This window comes from Calypte anna, chromosome 2, assembly GCF_003957555.1.
Source record: "Calypte anna isolate BGI_N300 chromosome 2, bCalAnn1_v1.p, whole genome shotgun sequence".
Taxonomy (NCBI): domain Eukaryota; kingdom Metazoa; phylum Chordata; class Aves; order Apodiformes; family Trochilidae; genus Calypte; species Calypte anna.
This window is the reverse complement of record NC_044245.1, coordinates 4,618,194-4,635,552: the sequence shown is the minus strand read 5'-3', so window position 1 is coordinate 4,635,552 and position 17,359 is coordinate 4,618,194. Positions and strand designations below refer to the sequence as shown.

At 39.6% G+C, this 17,359-nt stretch overlaps 1 protein-coding gene across 1 annotated transcript in view; it reads left to right on the top strand.

The window, feature by feature from the left end:
* Positions 1 to 17,359, top strand: part of MINDY4 (MINDY lysine 48 deubiquitinase 4) — an 84,991-nt gene that overhangs the window by 20,881 nt on the left and 46,751 nt on the right. The window contains exons 7-10 of the mRNA XM_008502212.2: positions 10,189 to 10,247; positions 10,559 to 10,668; positions 11,815 to 11,931; positions 16,423 to 16,511. Coding sequence (XP_008500434.2) covers positions 10,189 to 10,247; positions 10,559 to 10,668; positions 11,815 to 11,931; positions 16,423 to 16,511 — 375 coding nt within the window. The remainder of the gene's footprint in view (positions 1 to 10,188; positions 10,248 to 10,558; positions 10,669 to 11,814; positions 11,932 to 16,422; positions 16,512 to 17,359) is intronic.

Genomic DNA, 17,359 nt, shown 5'->3' with positions numbered 1-17,359 from the left:
ATTTGGGAGGGCTAAATGCTATCAGAAGGTCAAGATTTCCCCATGTTTCACAGAATGAGCAAATAAACTTGGGGAAGGCAAGTAAAACCACTTCACAGCAGCTGAGAAACAGTTCTTTTGTCTCAGCTCCAGAAACACACTCCAGTTGTTGTCCCTGCAGCCTCTGAAGTTGAAGTGCTCTCCTAGTTCTCCATGCCCCTTAATTCTGGCAGTGTAAGGTGTGGTAGTGGTGTGGAAACCCTCCAGTTCTCAGCTGAATAGTTTCTGAATGAGTAAATCTCAGCTTTGTTCTGACTGACCAGTTCTGAAGTGTGGTGGAACCATCTTACACTGAATTAGATGGGCAGATATTGTCTGTAGGCCTCAGTTTCACTTGTGGTTGTTGAGAAGAGCAACATATTGAGACACTTGAACTTCTAGTTTTCATGTATAAACCATCCTCCCTAGTTGCAAGAAAAAAAGGAAACACAGAAACTAGAATCAGAGCAATGAAAAGAGAAAAAAGTGTGAAGCAGAAAGCAGAGAGCTAAGGGAACAAAAGGAGTCAGCATCAGGACCTGAAGTTAAGTCTGCCTTGCCAGTAGCATAGAAGCTAAATAAAAAAAAGCTATTAGAAAGGCAAAAAGAAATGGGAGTATCATTACATTAAGGAAAAATTTCCTCCTGTCATTAGTGAGCAACAGGCTGTAGTGCTGGATCCCATTGTCCAAAGGCAGAGATCCATAAGGAGCAGAGGAGGTAATTGCTTCTCCAGTCATCCTTTCATTGTCAGCAATCACTGCTCATCCTGTTCTTCTCACTGTGTCTGCCATGCCCTCCTTTGCCTTGCCATCAGTCTTGGCTACAAGCTGGGTGTGAGCTAGTGGTTTCCTCTCAGCAGGCTGCCAGTACAGATGGATATTTTAGACATTAGGGGCTGGTTTATGGCTGTAGCTTGGCTTCAGATGTCTTTTCCAAGGAAAACCTAAGTATCTCTGATGTACTTCAGCTCCACCACCAGAAAAGCAAGAGCCAGGGAGTTGAGAGCCAGAATACCTCTTCCTGCTATAGACTTTCAACTGAATGTGCTTTAACTGGGCACTCTTTACTGGGTCCCAAAATATCACTCATTATTTGGTAATAAGCCTTTTTTTGAGCAGTGCTTTGCATTCTAACACAAATGGGTTGGGTTAGGGAATTGTCATAGTTACCAAGTTCCTTACTGGAACATTACTCATATTTCATAGAATCTTAGAAATTACAGATGGAAAAGACCTTTTAAGGTCATTTGTTTCTGTGGCAGATTATTCATTACTCTCTCTATGTATTTGCTGTAACACTTTTTCCAGGGTTTTGTCTAGTCCAGTCTAAATGAGTCGAGTGACACCTCTCCCCTGAGAATGTATTCCAGTTTCTAGTAGTCCTTAGTTTTATGAGTTTTTTCCTTATATTCCCCTTCCAATAACTTTTTTCCTGCCTTGTTATCCATAGATAAAGTTGATTTTTGACTGGGTTTTTTTTCCTGTTCCTTGCTACATATTCACCTCTGTTAAAATACTTCTAAATATTTCTCATGTTCTTTTGGGTATTTTTTTTTTTGTCTAAAGTTTGTGTTGTCTGCTTGTATTTTTATCTTCCCTGCTCTGAAATCTTGCTGTTGTTTTACTGTTAGATTTTATTGGTTTGTTTTATGTTTCATCCATGGATTTAAGGACTTCTCTGATTTTCTTGCACTTAATACAGGGTAAGAACACTCACCTGCTGCTCATGGCTTGATTCTATGCACTATAAAATCACATCAGCACATTTCTCACTACAGTTTACCAAATGCCCTCTTACTTTCGGTTTCAAGCCCACTGACTGCAAAATGTCTCCTCAGTGTTTTAGTGTGTTTTGCTCCAAAATCAAAATGGCTTTTATAGTACAGTTATGAAGTCAGTCTAATTTTCTGTGGTAAGGCATATATGTTCCTATAGAAAAGGCACCTTCCTTCAGCTGCCTGCATTTCTGATTAAGACTGACAAGGAGTGAATTTACTTTCTGAACCAGCTATGGCTTTCTTCATCCTGGATGGAGACCACTAGAGATGAACCCATTTGGTTACTCAACATTCCTACCTTCTCCCTTTCATGTGTTCTAATAAAAAGTCCCTGAAAATTTACTTTAATGGAGGTAGGGCATCCTAACAGGAAAACAAAATATTAATCTTCTTCAAAAGTCCTTCTAAGTTCTTTAAAAATACATGCAGGGTTTCTTCTTTTCTTTTACATATGTGAGACCTTCAAAATAACATTTTGAAAATGTTATTATCCTTAAATATTCATACTTTTTTTTTGTTATTAACAGGAATAAACCATTTTATGGTCACGAGCTATGCTGATTTACATTAGAACATTGGCAGAAAATGTTGGCCATGAGTTCCTGGACAGGTCCAGATCAAGATTTGATGTTCCTTCTGTCAGCACAGGCAACAAAGCAGAGCACAAGCAATCCAGAAGGTTTCTGGACTGCACTGATGATAACTCCCTGAGACAGAGGATAAGGAATTGGCAAAGGTTTACTCTTCTAGGCAGTATCCTTATAAGCAAGGGAGAACTGGTAGGGGGTATGGAAGGTGGGAACAGGTTTGGCTGTGGCAACCATGAGATGAGAGGAGAGGAGATAGCATGGCAAGCAGCACTGTCACAACTCTGGATTTCAGAAAAGTAACCTTTGGCCTGTTCAGGGACCTGCTGGAAAAAAAAAAAAAAAAAAAAAAAAAAGAAATAAAGGACATAGGTCTAAAAGGAGTCCAAGGGAGGTGGTTGATCTTCAAGCATTGCTTCCTTCAAGCTGAAGAACAGTCCAGCCTGAGATGCAGTGGGTGAAAAGATGCAGGAGGGGACCTGAATGGGTGAAGAAGGAGCTTCTGAGAAAATAGAAACACAAAATTGAAGAATAAAAGAAGTGGAGGAAGGGTCAGGTGACCTGGCAGCAGTATAGAGACTGTAAATCCAGTCTGTACTGGAGATTAATAGGGTGAGAGATGGGAAGGGACATAAAAAGGTCATCTACCAGTACATCAGCAGGAAAAGGCAGACTTAGGAAACTGGACCTTCTGTTGAATGGGGCAGGGGTGCAGGTGACAAAAGACATAGAAGAGGCTGAAGTACTTGGTACCTGGAGCAGGGAGCAATTACCTTCAACTGGAAAGATTAAAGCAGATTATACCAATATGTAGAAATATATGGTGAGGTTTAGGGAGAAAGTGAAGAAAACACAGCCAGGCTCTTCTCAGCAGTGCTGTGACAGAAAAAAAAGGCAGTAGGAACAAACTGAACTACAGTTTGTAGACAGTCAGTTAAAACACAAGAAAAAACTTTTTCTGTGAGGATGGAAATGCTGAAGCAGGTTGCTCAGGGACTCTGCTCTGTCTCCATCCTTAAAGATGCTCAAAATGTGATTTGAAATGGCTCTGAGCAACCTGCACTAGCTGAGCCAGCTCTCTCTCATCAGAAGGTTGAAGCTCCCTTCCAACTTTAGCTGCTCTGTGTTTCTGGTCATGACAGGAATAAGAGCTGAAACAACTGCCCTCTTTTAAATATGGGTATCACTGAAACAGGAAACTACAGTGCAGAAACTAGTGATGGTTAATATATGAATGTCACATTATGTAAAAAGTACTGAATATTTTTTATTCAGTTTTAACTGAATAGTTTAAATAAAGCTGAACTTCAAACTTAAATGAAAAAGAGTTTCAGCAAAGTTATTTAATTTATATAATTTTGCCAACACTTATGATTGGCTCCAGTCTTTCTCACTGTGCGTTTCGGTGTAAATGAAGGTTTTCTAGGAACAGTGAATATTTATGTCTCTACTGTTTGCCCAGTGGACTGTAATGTTTTACTGTTATACACAAAACTGGTGTGTCAGCTAAGACTGCCTTGTCTAAAATAATATCTTTAATTTTGGTAGGCAATAAAGTTTTGATCCTGTAAGATGCTGAACAGTTCCTAAAAGCATTCATCACCTGGATGGCCTATTCTATGAAATGAGGTCTGAGGTCAGATGGCCATATATTTATATACTAGAACCTGTTCAAAATAAATCAGCAAACCCAAAATGATTTGAGTATATGCCAGCATACTCAGTGACATGCAGAGTGTGTGAGCAATGTCTGAGGAATTCATCACATTTTTTCCCACTGTGAGAGGAAGAGGATGTGTAGGGCAATGGTGGCATTGGTAGGAAATGGGAGTTTAGTCAGTGTGCAACATTTCAGATAAAAGAATGGAAAGGAATGCAGACTTGGAGCAACCCAATAGTGAATTACCTTTGCATGTTTCCTTCCACTTTTGTCTGTGATCTATGTGGAGCACCAGGCATTGTCCTTAAGGCCCACGAAGAAGAGTGTGGTGTCATCTCAGGCTTTTGTCAATGTTTCAGTGAAGCTTTGGAGGCAGGAAGCCCAGTAAGAATAGTCAAATCAGCATCTTCCTTGGGGAATAACCAAACCTTTCTGGAAGTGTGCTCTGCTGCCAGCAGGGGAGTGAGTCTGTATCTGAGTCTTGCAATTGACAATCAGAAGAATGGCTGCCAAACAAAAAGTGCTCATCTTTGGGGACTCTGGATTTAACTAGCCCATACACCAAAGAAAGAGAGAGATTGTAGTCACCAAATCACTCAGCAGTGAAAACCTTCAAGATTCTGGAGTTGCATAACACCTTTTATAACATAATGCTTGGACCGGAAAAAAAGAACCTAAAATAAAAATAACTATTGTGACTTTTCTTTTGTGCCAATGGATTTATGGCACCAGAGCCTTCGACATAACATCTGTGTGTGCTGCCATTTGCCCTTTTAGTATTTTTCCAACACCCCATAGGAAGAAGCACTTTGCAATTACTGGAAATGGCAAATGACTTCTGTATCATTACTTTATTTTTGGAAAGGATGTAAAACTGGGAAGGTCCAGCCCGTTCCCTAAAATCCACTTGGTCAATGGAGAATTTGCAATTGAATTGTTCCTGCAAATACAGAAGGACTCTGGATCCTCTCAAATGTAAAGATGATTGAACAGATTGTATACATCCTATTTTAGTGGTAGAGATTCACACCATTTCCTTTCACTGTGTCCACACATGGACATCTGGAGCAACATTAGGAAGCAGGATGAGAAATTATCTGTGCCTCATAAACAATCAGTGTTTGCAGGTAGCACAAGGAATTTTTGGCCTCCTACATGTTTCACTCCCTAAGATTACTTTAGCTGGAGAGAAGCCTTCTTTGTGTGTTACACGTGCTCACAAATAGGCTTTTATGAGTTCATTTTTTTGTTTTCATAATAAAATGAGGTAAGAGAACTGGCCCCCTAAGCACAAGCCCTTTTTTTTTTTTTTTTAACAACCTAACATTTGATATTATCTTTTAGGAAGATCATTTATTTTGCCAAAATCTGTTGGATTGCACTGTTAGAAATAGGAGCTTTCTAAAAGGAAATGCAAGGCCATGAAAATTACACATCCTTAAAAATAAATATCATAAAAGATGAAGGCTGAAACCAGAGTAGGTACTTTAGATGTGAGAAATAAAATGGAGAAGTTGCATTCACCTCCAGTGATACAAACTGATTGAGTGTTGAAGCCTGGGGAACCCCTCTCAAGGCTTTACATAGTGACTCAGCTGTCTTGGAAGCATCTTTATTTAATGGAATTTTAGCTCCCTGTTTTATTTTATTTTACTGATACTTGTTTATTTTGCTGACAAGTGTTTTGAGTTGCTGAATGTAATGGTCAGTTCACACAAGTGGTACTGGGCCCCTTGAGCATTCCACACGTTCCAGTGTGGGGATGTTGCACCAAAAAAATGTTCATAGTGTACAGCATGAATAAAGGAGCTAGACTTTCATTAGAGTGGGGCTGGTTTTATAGCTGAAGATAAATATTCATTCACTATCAGCATTCTGTTCAAATGAGTCCAACTCATCATGCAGTTCAAGCCATCTCATAGCTCAGCCTGTAATTATATTTTTTTCATATAAAAACCTTCTCCCCAGCAGAGATGAAGTTTTCTCCTGAATTGTTGCTACAGTTCTTAAAATTCAGCAGGACAAAAGCAGATTTGTCTGTGAGTTTATTGGCTAAAACCATGACACCCTTTCAGTGGTGATTTTTTTTCATTTATCTTCTTTATAGCTGTCAGTGAGCCATCTCTTTGTGAATTAATTTTTATACTGCTAATGTGCCAATCAAATCAAATGCAGTACTTAACAAAAAAAGAAGTTTGGAGAAATTAAGTGTATGACCTCTGTTACTTTGTCAACAGACATGCAAGCATGACAGAATTTGTATTAAGTTTCTTGACAAGATCTTTTTTTTTCCATAGAAATGCATTGCCTGGTATTGATTATGATAGTTTTCTTTGCACCTTTACAAGAGATTTTAATAATTCTGATTTCATAATTTTACCCCAAACAGTGGCAAGCAGCATTGTGTATAGTGGTCTCCTTTACCTTTTTACAAACAGTAGCAGAGTCTATTTTTTTCTTACCTGTTCTGCTTCTCTTACTCACTATACCAGGGATGTCCTGCATGTCTGTACATATCATAACAGCACAAGACTGTAGGATTCTGTTGTGACTTTTAAGCATCCTTCTGCCACTAAATTATTTCAGCCTGGAGAAGAGGAGGCTCAGGGGAGACCTCATCACTCTCTACAACTCCCTGAAAGGAGGTTGGAGCCAGGGGGGGGTTGGGCTCTTTTCCCAGGCAACTCTCAGCAAGACAAGAAGGCAGGGTCTCAAGTTGTGCCAGGGGAGGTTTAGGTTGGATATTAGAAAGAATTTCTTTACCAAGAGGGTGATAAAACACTGGAATGGGCTGCCCAGGGAAGTAGTGGATTCTCCATCCCTGGAGCTATTTCAAAAGAGACTGGATGTGGCACTGAGTGCCATGGGCTGGGAACTGCAGCAGTAGTGGATCAAGGGTTGGACTTGATGATCTCTGAGGTCCCTTCCAACCCAGCCAGTTCTATGCTTCTATGATGCAGCAAGGATTTATATGCAGTAGAAAAGTTGTTGTAATCAGGCAGAGAAAATAAGTTTTACTGACAGTCACCTTAAAGCCACTGGTGAGCAGTGTTTATTTTCAGTTCCCTTTGTTTATTTGACCTCTTGTGTATGGCAGTATAAATAGGAAATAGTGGAATGTACCTGCATTATTGTGCTGTCTCTGTGAGTTCAGCTTTTCTGCAATGCATGAAGGTCAGAATGTTTAAATATTTAGAGAAAGTCCCATATAGTATGTTTATAATGAAATATATTTTCTTCCTGCCCCGTTTTTCTGCCATGACGTATGGCTTCCCCCTTCCTTGGTATTATAACTGTATGGTTTTATGTGTACAATAAATTTCCCTGGAACAGCAACCATCTGCTGAAGTGGAAATTGCAATAAATGTCCTGACAGGGTTTTGAGAAGCACATGTTCTCCTTCAGGAGGGAGTCTACACCTGCAAAAATACCCCACTTAACCAGAAAACACCCTACATCAATCTTTGGTGTCAGCACTTTCCTTAGCTTGATGGGAATTTCCTTGTACCTTGAGAATTCAAAGCATCCCAGGCTTGATTCTTCCTGGAATGGGTGTAGAATCAAAATAGTTGTCACTTGCCAGAAAGCAATAATGTTACAAAAACTGGTGCCAGGTGAGTTATGCATGAATTGTAGTATGGTTGACTTTATTTTTATAGAATCCTAGAATGGCTGGGGATGGAAGGGACCTTTAAGATCATCCAGTTTCAACCCTTCTTCCATGGGCAGGGACACCTCCCACCAGCCCAGGTTGCTCCAAACCCCATCCATCCTGGCCTGTAACACTTTCAGGGAGAGTGTTATGGTGTTATTTAAGATGCTAAGGTATGTAAGACATGAATGAAGCCAAGAGATATGGTATTTATAGAATCTATAGGACACCCAAACCCTTGTGGGGCAGCAGCTGAGGCTGGATAGGCTGCTCCAACCTGTAGGGCTGCATTCTAAAGTGTTAAGAGTTCTGTTTTTGCAAACCTAGGTCAAAATGAGTTGACTCTACACTCTCTACAACTCCCTGAAAGGAGGTTGGAGCCAGGGGGGGGTTGGGCTCTTTTCCCAGGCAACTCTCAGCAAGACAAGAGGGCAGGGTCTCAAGTTGTGCCAGGGGAGGTTTAGGTTGGAGATTAGAAAGAATTTCTTTCTGGAGAGGGTGATCAGACATTGGAATGGGCTGCCCAGGGAAGTAGTGGATTCTCCGTGTCTGGAGATATTTCAAAAGAGCCTGGATGTGGCACTCAGTGCCATGGGCTGGGAACTGCAGCGGTGGATCAAGGGTTGGACTTGATGATCTCTGAGGTCCCTTCCAACCCAGCCAATTCTATGACTCTATGACCTAGGAAGAAACAGATTATTCTCTAGAAAACATCGAGGCAATAGTGTGCAGTCTCAGACAAGCCAAAAATGTGGATTATGTTTATGTATAAGTGCAGTAAAGTGACGTGATTACTTGGCAGAAAAACGGGGAAATTTAATATCATTAAATTACTTTATCATTATCATTAATTTCTGTTACCAGGAGAGATGAAAACTAGTTAGTAGCTAGCAGAATAAAATCTCTCCTGAAATTCAGTATAAGCAAAAAGCAAAAGGTGATGTGACTGTATTTTAAGATATACCAAAGTCAGCTATGTCTAACTCTGTATCACATTATTAATAAATACTGTGCTATTCAGCACCAGACTATTTATGCCATTTTACAAATTTCCTCTCAATCTTCTTATTTCTATTGACTTTCTGGGCATCCTATTTATTTTTACCCCACATCCTCAGTAACACGGGGTGATTCATTTCCATTCTATCTTTTCTGACTTGTTGCCATCCAGATCTCATTGCACAAATTCTTCAGTTTGTTTACAGAGAAAAGAAGTGTTTCTTTTCTTTTAGGATCAAAGACCATCAATTAAAAAGGTGACAAAATGCTTTTTACTGGAAATGTCCTGAGCATGAAATGTCTGTGTTCTGTTTTTATTCATCTTTCACACACTGAAAAAGGAAATTAGGTTAATGGAAAGTATGTGATATAGCAGTGGTTGTTGCTATAATGGTATCATGCATAGAAAGAATGTTGCTGAGGAAAATATTCCATACTATTTTTGAAAAGTTTATCTGTGTAATACCTTTCTGCCAAAGGCCAATGATGTGGCATTGCTCTCTTGAAAAAAAAAGAAGGGGGAAAAACAAAAAGGGGAAAAAAAAAGACCATTTTTTACATCAGTTATTTGAAACTTTTCCTTGGTTCTGAATTCCTCTTGGTACATCAAGGGAAAGACTAAACACATCTCATGCCCAAAAATCTAACATTCTATTTAAGTTCTGACTTCACAGCCAAGTGTAAATTCTTTGTCCTTTTAGTAGTTGTTTATATTAATTTTTTAGCCTGGTATTTATGCAGTGAACAATGAAATCACAGGGGCAGTTGAATAACTGCTACCTATTAGTAGACTGGAAAAGTACTGGGTATCTATTATTATTTTTATATTTATTTATTAATTTTTAAGTTTAATGTAATATTATTAATATATTTATATTTAATTTAATACATTTAAAATATATTTAATTTAATTTAACTTTATTTATTTTCATTATTAATAAATATATTAAATTTCTTATTTAGATATTTCAATTTCATCTTGATTCCTGTCAGAGGATTTGGTTTTCATGTCCTGGTCCTTCAAACTGAGAGGCAGCCACACACATTCATGTCCTCACTTGAATTTCAGGGCAGTAAAAAAATCTGTCCCTGAGCTTGCAGGACCTGCCATAGACTGAAATCACAGAAATGAAATTAAACTGATGTTGAAGCAGGATGTAAATCCTGAATCGATTGCAGTGTATTACTCTGTGCTCAGTGCCTTTCCTGGTGGATTCCTGAAGTTCAGATTTCTTCTGTTGGATAAGTTTTTGCTTTAACACCAATTATTTTGTCAGATAAAGATGTTGGTGAAGCTGAGCTCCTTTTTATAGGAAATCCTAAAAGCTAAGATGAAAACCAATCCCATGTGTGTGTATATATACATATAAAATCATAAAATATATGCATAAAATCATATCTATGTGGGCAGACTCCTTCTGGTTTATTTAAACAACTGTTCCCATTAAAAGTGAAAATTTAGTCATTAATTTTTTGATTAATTTTATTGTAGGAAGTCTCCAACATCCACTTGCTATAAAGAAGACCAGATGAAAGATGTCCTAGAATTAGGTAAGTTATGTCAACTTTCAGTTTGGGTTTTGCCAGTATATTCTTCAGAGCTGTGACCAAATAAATATAAATTGCTTCTCTTAGATGATTCTCTCAGCTGATTTGCTATTAACTTCTTGGGTAAGATTGTAAAGAAGTTATTGAGAAGCAATCAAAAATGGCTTCTCATTTTTTTTATCTGTCCTTTCTGGCTATATTTTCTTTTTTATAGAAAGATGACAAGAAAATGTTAATTTTCTTGCTGACCCTCTGTCACTAAGCAACTTTTTTTGATCCAACATATCTGTTTTTTTATTTTTTTTTTCTTTCAGTTGATGTTGAAGATGAGGAAATAACTGGAGATATTTGTAGGAACACAGATCTTTCAACACTCTCTATGCTTCAAGTTGTACCAAAGGCAATTGATATTTCTCTTGCAAAAGTAAGACTCACTATGATTAAAATACAATCAGATGTGTGAGAATCCTGTGACAGTTAATTTAGCCAAAGCTGCAATGATAGCTCTGTGTTGCATGTTTGTGTGTGATTTAACTTCTGCTATATTCAGGTGGAAAAATAATGTAGGAATACCTGTCCAAAATTCAGGAAAATACCATTAGAACATGCCAAAATGCATCATCAACCCCCTTGAAGCACCAATAATAGCTTTAATTAATGAAGCTTGTATTATTTGATTGATTCCTCTTGTTAGTGATTCCTGTCCTTATTCTTCAGTCCTTTAAATAGACAGTGGTTCAGAACAAGTTTATTATTCCCTTATCACTGGTTCTCCCTTGCCTCCCTTCCACATTTTGAGCAGACATGGAACCATTAAATACTTCAAATATTTTCCTTCCCATTCAAACAGAGAGGGGGAAAAAAAAACCCAAACCAAACAGAAAACATAATGAGTGTCTTCCAGTTTCATTTCTAGATCAAAGATGTCCAAGTGACTGTGCAAACACTGAGCAGCCTGTTCTTATTTACTCAGCTTTACTTTAACATAAATGTCATTTCTTCAGTTTAGCAGTTCCTGCATGGTACCAGTCTGCAGTTGTTCAGGGCCAAGATCTGGATTTGCCATGTGCTGTTTTGCCATCCAACATACAGCAGTCAAACATTGGAGTAATATTTATCTCACCCCAATAATTCTGACAGGGAAAACAGGAAAAACAGGGAAAACAGGCTGCCTTTTCCCTACACTGTGTCCAGTAGGGTCCTTTTCTCCCTAATGTAACCATTAGTAGATGTTCTTCTAGCTGTTAAATTTAAGGAAATAATCTGTAATTCTTTCATGGGAAACTGTGCCCCAGCTGATCTGTATGAACAGTTTCCTATGCTGAGTGGCACACAGCACTGTGAATTGAAGGAATATTGCAGGAAAAGGAAAAAATTGCTCCTTTTCATTTGAGTGTTGCTATTTACAGTATGTATAAAACAGAAAAGGGTGGTTACAGTGGGTTAGTCATTCCCCTTCCACACTCCTCCTTTCTTTTCTACAAATTACTGCGAGAAAATATACCTGTGGTTTGGATTTGTTTTTACAATGAGATATTTTCTTTCTTCTCCCTTTTTTTTTTTTTAATAGGAATTAAAAAATCTTTTATTTGGCTCTACTCTTTCTTGCTTCAGTGAAGAATGGAAAATGCAGAGCTTTACATTTAGTAACACACCACAGTTAAAATATGGCATCGTGCAAAAAAAGGTACTGTAAATTACATCCTTGAAGAGATCTTTGCTTTTTACACTGTGTTTACAAAGGCTGTTTGTTTCAGCAGTAAAAGAAAAAAGGTCTTCCACAGACTCTTTCTTTAATTTTTCTGGTTACCACTGGGTGATGCCACGTCAAGTCTTGTTAGGAGACTTGAGGTGGATTTCTGAAGGAATCTTAAAGTAGCTACAGAAAGTGTGGATGTGTGTTAAGGGGAGTTATACACAGGGAAGAAGAGAAGCCACATCATAGAATTATAGAATTTTCAGGGCTGGAAGGTATCTTTAAGATCACCTGTAGCAGGAGGAGCCTTTCTTGCTCCTGAGGCTCGAGGAGCTGCTGGCCTCTGCATTGCCTTGCACAAGAGTGAGCTTCCCTCTGTAGGTGTGTGTCCCACCTTTATTGGCCCCCTGGTAATAAGGGCCTGCCCTAATCAGGCACAAGTGGACTCACACCCACTCTTTGGCAACTCGAGTCACCTGGATGTCTTGTTTCTCTACAATCATCCAGTTCCAACCCCCCTGTCATGGGCAGGGACACCTCCCAGCAGCTCAGGTTGCTCAGAGCCCTGTCCAACCTGGCCTTAAAAACTTCCAGGGATGGATGGGGCTTCCAGCACCTCTCTGGGCAATCTGTGCCAGGGTCTCACCACCCTCATGGGGAAGAACTTCTTCCTAACATCCAATCTAAATCTCCCCTCCTCTAGTTTGAATCCATTCAAACTTCAGCTGAAAGCTCGTGGTGGTAAAACAACAAAAGGGCAGAAATAAAGGGTGGAGTGGAAGAGATAAAAGATATGTGGGAAAAATGTTTAATGAGTTTAAGATGGAGGCTGATCTGTCCTGAAACAGGGAGATGTACCAAGAATTGTCTGTGATGCTTGTGAAAACAGAAGGAGATTTTTGCCTCTTGAAGACAGGGGGGGGCACATGATGAGGCTCATTCCTAAAATAAACAGATAATGCCCCTGCTTTATCTCTGGGACTGGAACTGCTGGTGGGATCACTTGGTTTCTGTAATTGTGGACTGCTGCCACAAGATGCCAGCTTGTCCCTAAAACAAGGTTTTCATCAATTCCTAGGCATCATCTACTAAATGAACCTTTCTAAAATCCCCAGCAGGTCCCTGTGGTGACCAGAGTTTGTGAAACCACCCTGAGTATTTTGAGGTCAGCCTGGGAAGCACATACCCAATCCACAGAAATTTTTGGTGCTGACAAAGGTCTCTAGGGCATTCAGTGGGAGACTTATTCATCTCTTATCAACCTTGCCTGAGCACCTGACTTTTACAGTCACAGAATACTGTGCTTCAGACTGCCCTGCTCTGGATGCTGGGTGCAGAATATCAGCCTGGTTTCTTAGCTGGCCGATGTGTTAACTCAGACCAGGGAACACAGGACGTGTGATTGTCTCCAAAATCAAACAAATCCATCATAAAAATTCATCTTCCTCAGCTGCAGCTTAATGGTTTTGTCTTTGCCCCATGACTGCACAGGTGTTTGTGTACATACATTTCTGCAACATCCCTGTACGAGGGATCTTCTAAAAGCAAGAATCTGAGGACTTGAGTAAAGAGTATGGAAGGGGCAGGATCCTCTTCAGAAAACACTCATCAGGCTTCTGCACTGATGCAGAAAATCTTTATCTGGTCTGAGAGAAGGAGATCATGATGTACTATACAGAAATAAAAGGAAGAGAGGCTTTGGGGCAAGGACAGTGGCTCATAAACATTAACTACTTTGTCGAGTTAAATATTTAATTAGGCTGATAATCTCGGAATAAAAGCTGCTTTTGTTCAAATAAAACTGAGCAGAAAAAAAAAAAAAGAGATATTAAATGTTAAACTCCAAAAGGAACCATGGCAGTGATGTTCACTGATCCACAGTTAATGTTACTTTGGTGTTTCAAGACCCTGCTGCTTGCAAATGGATGTGGCATCATTTCTAGTGACTCCCAGGCCATTAAATTCCCTATTGGAAGTTCCACAACAAGAATGGTAAACCAGAGTGTTTTCAGAGATGTGTTTGTTTCAGATAATAAATCATATTCCTCCCCAGTTCCAAAATTCATTTCAACTGAACAATTCTATCATTCTCACTCACATTAAGATTCTGTGGTGATGTAAGAAGATATTGGGAAAGGTTTCTTTAATTTGTTTGACTGGGAGGCTTTCCCTGTTGGACTGAAATAAACCTTGCTTTTTTCCCTAATGTATTTCAGACTAATGACTCATTAGTTCTGTAAGTAAATATAGATTTGTAGTGTGTGTGTGTACAACATAAAGGAGAAAAAGGAAGGTATAACTATCTAACCTATTCCTTGATTACAGGACCTTTATTTTCAGGGTTGCATGCTGTGCATACTGCAGGTCTCTCTGTGCAAGGCTTGATGCTGTACTCAAGGCAACCTGAGAATTAAACTGATCACTTTGACTGCATTTCTGTTTTAAAATAATAATGCTGGCAGCATTTTTCAATCTCCTCCAGGGTTTTTGAGAGGTGCTTGCCTGACCCTAAACTAGTTCTTCACAGCTTGGTTGTGATCTACAGAGGAAACCAGATGTGTAGCGTATGACTGTGATTCTGCCCCTGACCTCAGCACTGGTGAGGCCACACCTCGAGTACTGTGTCCAGTTCTGGGCCCCCCAGTTCAGGAAGGATATCGTGGTCCTGGAGCAGGTCCAAAGGAGGACAACCAGGCTGGTGAAGGGACTTGAGCACAGACCCTATGAGGAGAGGCTGAGAGAGCTGGGGGTGTTCAGCCTGGAGAAGAGGAGGCCCAGGGGAGACCTCATCGCTGTCTACAACTCCCTGAAAGGAGGGTGTAACCGGGTGGACATTGGTCTCTTTTGCCAGATGACTTTCAACAAGACAAGAGGGCACGGTCTTAAGTTATGCCAGGGGAAATTTAGGTTAGATATTAGAAAGAATTTCTTTACGGAGAGAGTGATCCGGCATTGGAATGGGCTGCCCAGGGAAGCAGTGGATTCTCCATCCCTGGAGCTATTTCAAAAGAGACTGGATGTGGCACTCAGTGCCATGGTCTAGCAACCGCAACGGTGGTTCAAGGGTTGGACTTGATGATCTCTGAGGTCCCTTCCAACCCAGCCAATTCTATGATTCTATGACTGCAGTGTCATCCTCAGTTAATTTCACACTGTGGTGAGAAACAACTGTGTAAATTTGGCATGGGGTAAAAGCAGAGCACAGACTCTCCAGAAGATCTGTTGGTTGTCCCACACCTTCTTAGTCCCATTGTTTTTCATACTTCACCTCTGTAGACAAAGCTGGTGCTGATACCTCAGCTTGTGGGGTGTTGGTTTAGGAAGAACCTGTGGTAAAGTAGTGGAGCTCCTAATGTTAAGAATGAATCTGTATCTGAGAATGGCATCAAGTGGTGACAGAGACTTGGGGCACCATCTGTGGGATTTAATATGGTGATTTAAGTTCCAGTAATTCCCAGTATTACCCATGTGATCTGTGATATTATGCTATCTGTGATGTTAGTCTGATGTCCTGCATAGCATGCTCTATTCATGCATGGATGTTCCAGACAAATGATGTTTTTCCTCTGTCTCCTCAGCAAACTAATAGAGTAAAGATGATACGAGGCACCTGGGAGGGAACTGAGTGACAAGGGAAGGAGAGTTATGATAAGTAAAGTAGTTTTCTACACAAGAAAATTAGCATTTGCTTCTCAGGATAACTTGTGCAGCTGTCTCTGCCCTATAGTTAACCCAATGGAAGAGTTCTTGGTCACGCAAGGATTGCAAGTGAATTAGCAAGGAGAATGAAATACAGGGCTAACCCATTCCACAGTCTAATATTTCTTTCTAGTATCTAATTTACATCTCCCCTCTTTCAGATTAAGACCATTACCCCAAATCCTATCACTCCATGCCCTTATAAAAAGTCCCATCCCACCTTTCCAAGAGCCTCTTCAGGTATGGGAAGGTCTCTGTGGAGCCTTCTGTTGCCTATACAGAACAACTTCAGCCTTTCTCTATAGGAGAGTGTCTCTCCTTTGGACTTGTTCCAACAGCCCCATGTCCTCCTTATGTTTGGGATCCCAGAATTGGACACAGAAATTCAGGTGGAATCTCATAGATGGGGGGAATAACCCCCCTTGACCTGCTGGTCATGCTTCTTTTGATCCATTGTCTGTGTTGCTGACATTTGTTTTCATAATCACAGAACAGATATTAAAAAACCCTTTCCTTTGGCATTATACATGTCTAGGTATTTTTCAAGAAAAATAGGTGGAAAACACAGTACTGGTTAGTAACACTGATTCTCATTGGCTTGCAAAAAAATAAAATAAAATTAAAAATAGAGCAACAGGAAGCACTACAAAGTCATGGGTGGGAAGAGAGAGATGAAAGAATGGCTTAAGCCTGAATGGAAGCACATGGCTTGCAAAGGTTTTCACCATCATCAAAGAGTGCAAATTGTTTTTTGTTCATGGAGTGTTCCATTCTTCCCCTCAGGGTGGCCCATGTGGAGTTCTGGCTGCAGTTCAGGCTTGTGTCCTACAACAGCTTCTCTTTGCAGACAGTAACAAGAATAAAGACACTCGGTAAGTCAGCAACTGACATCAGAAATGTTCTCCCTACAGAAGTAAAAAAAAAAATTATTTTCTCTGCTGCAGCCACTCAGGAGCTTTCTGAGTTGGAACTGATTGAACTTCTCTTTATTTCTGAGAGAGAAATCAAGTAGTGTATGGTTTACTTGTGTTTACTCCCCTTTCACCTGCAGGAATTTAGAAGTTGGTGTTTTATTTGTGTAACTACTTGCTTATAGTTAACCCAAGAACCTCTGAAAAATCGAACAGCTTGAACTGAAGCCAAGGAAAATTATTAAACTTTGAGATCCCATGGAGATGTAATTTCAAAGAAAATGTAGTCAGTGTTTGAAAGACCACGAAATTCATGCTGTCTCTCACACTAAGAATCTCAGGGAGGGGGAAAAATTAGTTACAGCTATAATTGTTATTCTTACTACTGTGTTTGATATTCCATCTTTAAGCTTCTTAATAGAATTTGAATTTAAATTCTGTGTGTGTATTTTCTGCTTACTTGAAAGGAATATTGGTAACTAGATTTAGTCTCAAGGAAAATTGGGCTGCTATAAATATTAATGTACTTCTCACTTCTCTGGAGTAACAGAGCTTATTCAGTTAAATGCTAATCTCTAAAATATTTGATTACAATTCTTGTTGTTACCTTTTCTTTTCAAGAAGAGAATAAGTCTATTTAAAAAGAAAAGAAATCACAAAGCTTTCCTGTGCTTTACAGGTACAGTTTGATGAATAGAGGTAACACAATTTTAGTGGTTTGCATTGCCACCACCTCGTGTTATTTGTGAACAATACACTGACCCCAGTTCAGTCAGAAGAAAAGGTTTCATGCTGAGATTTTTCTTGCA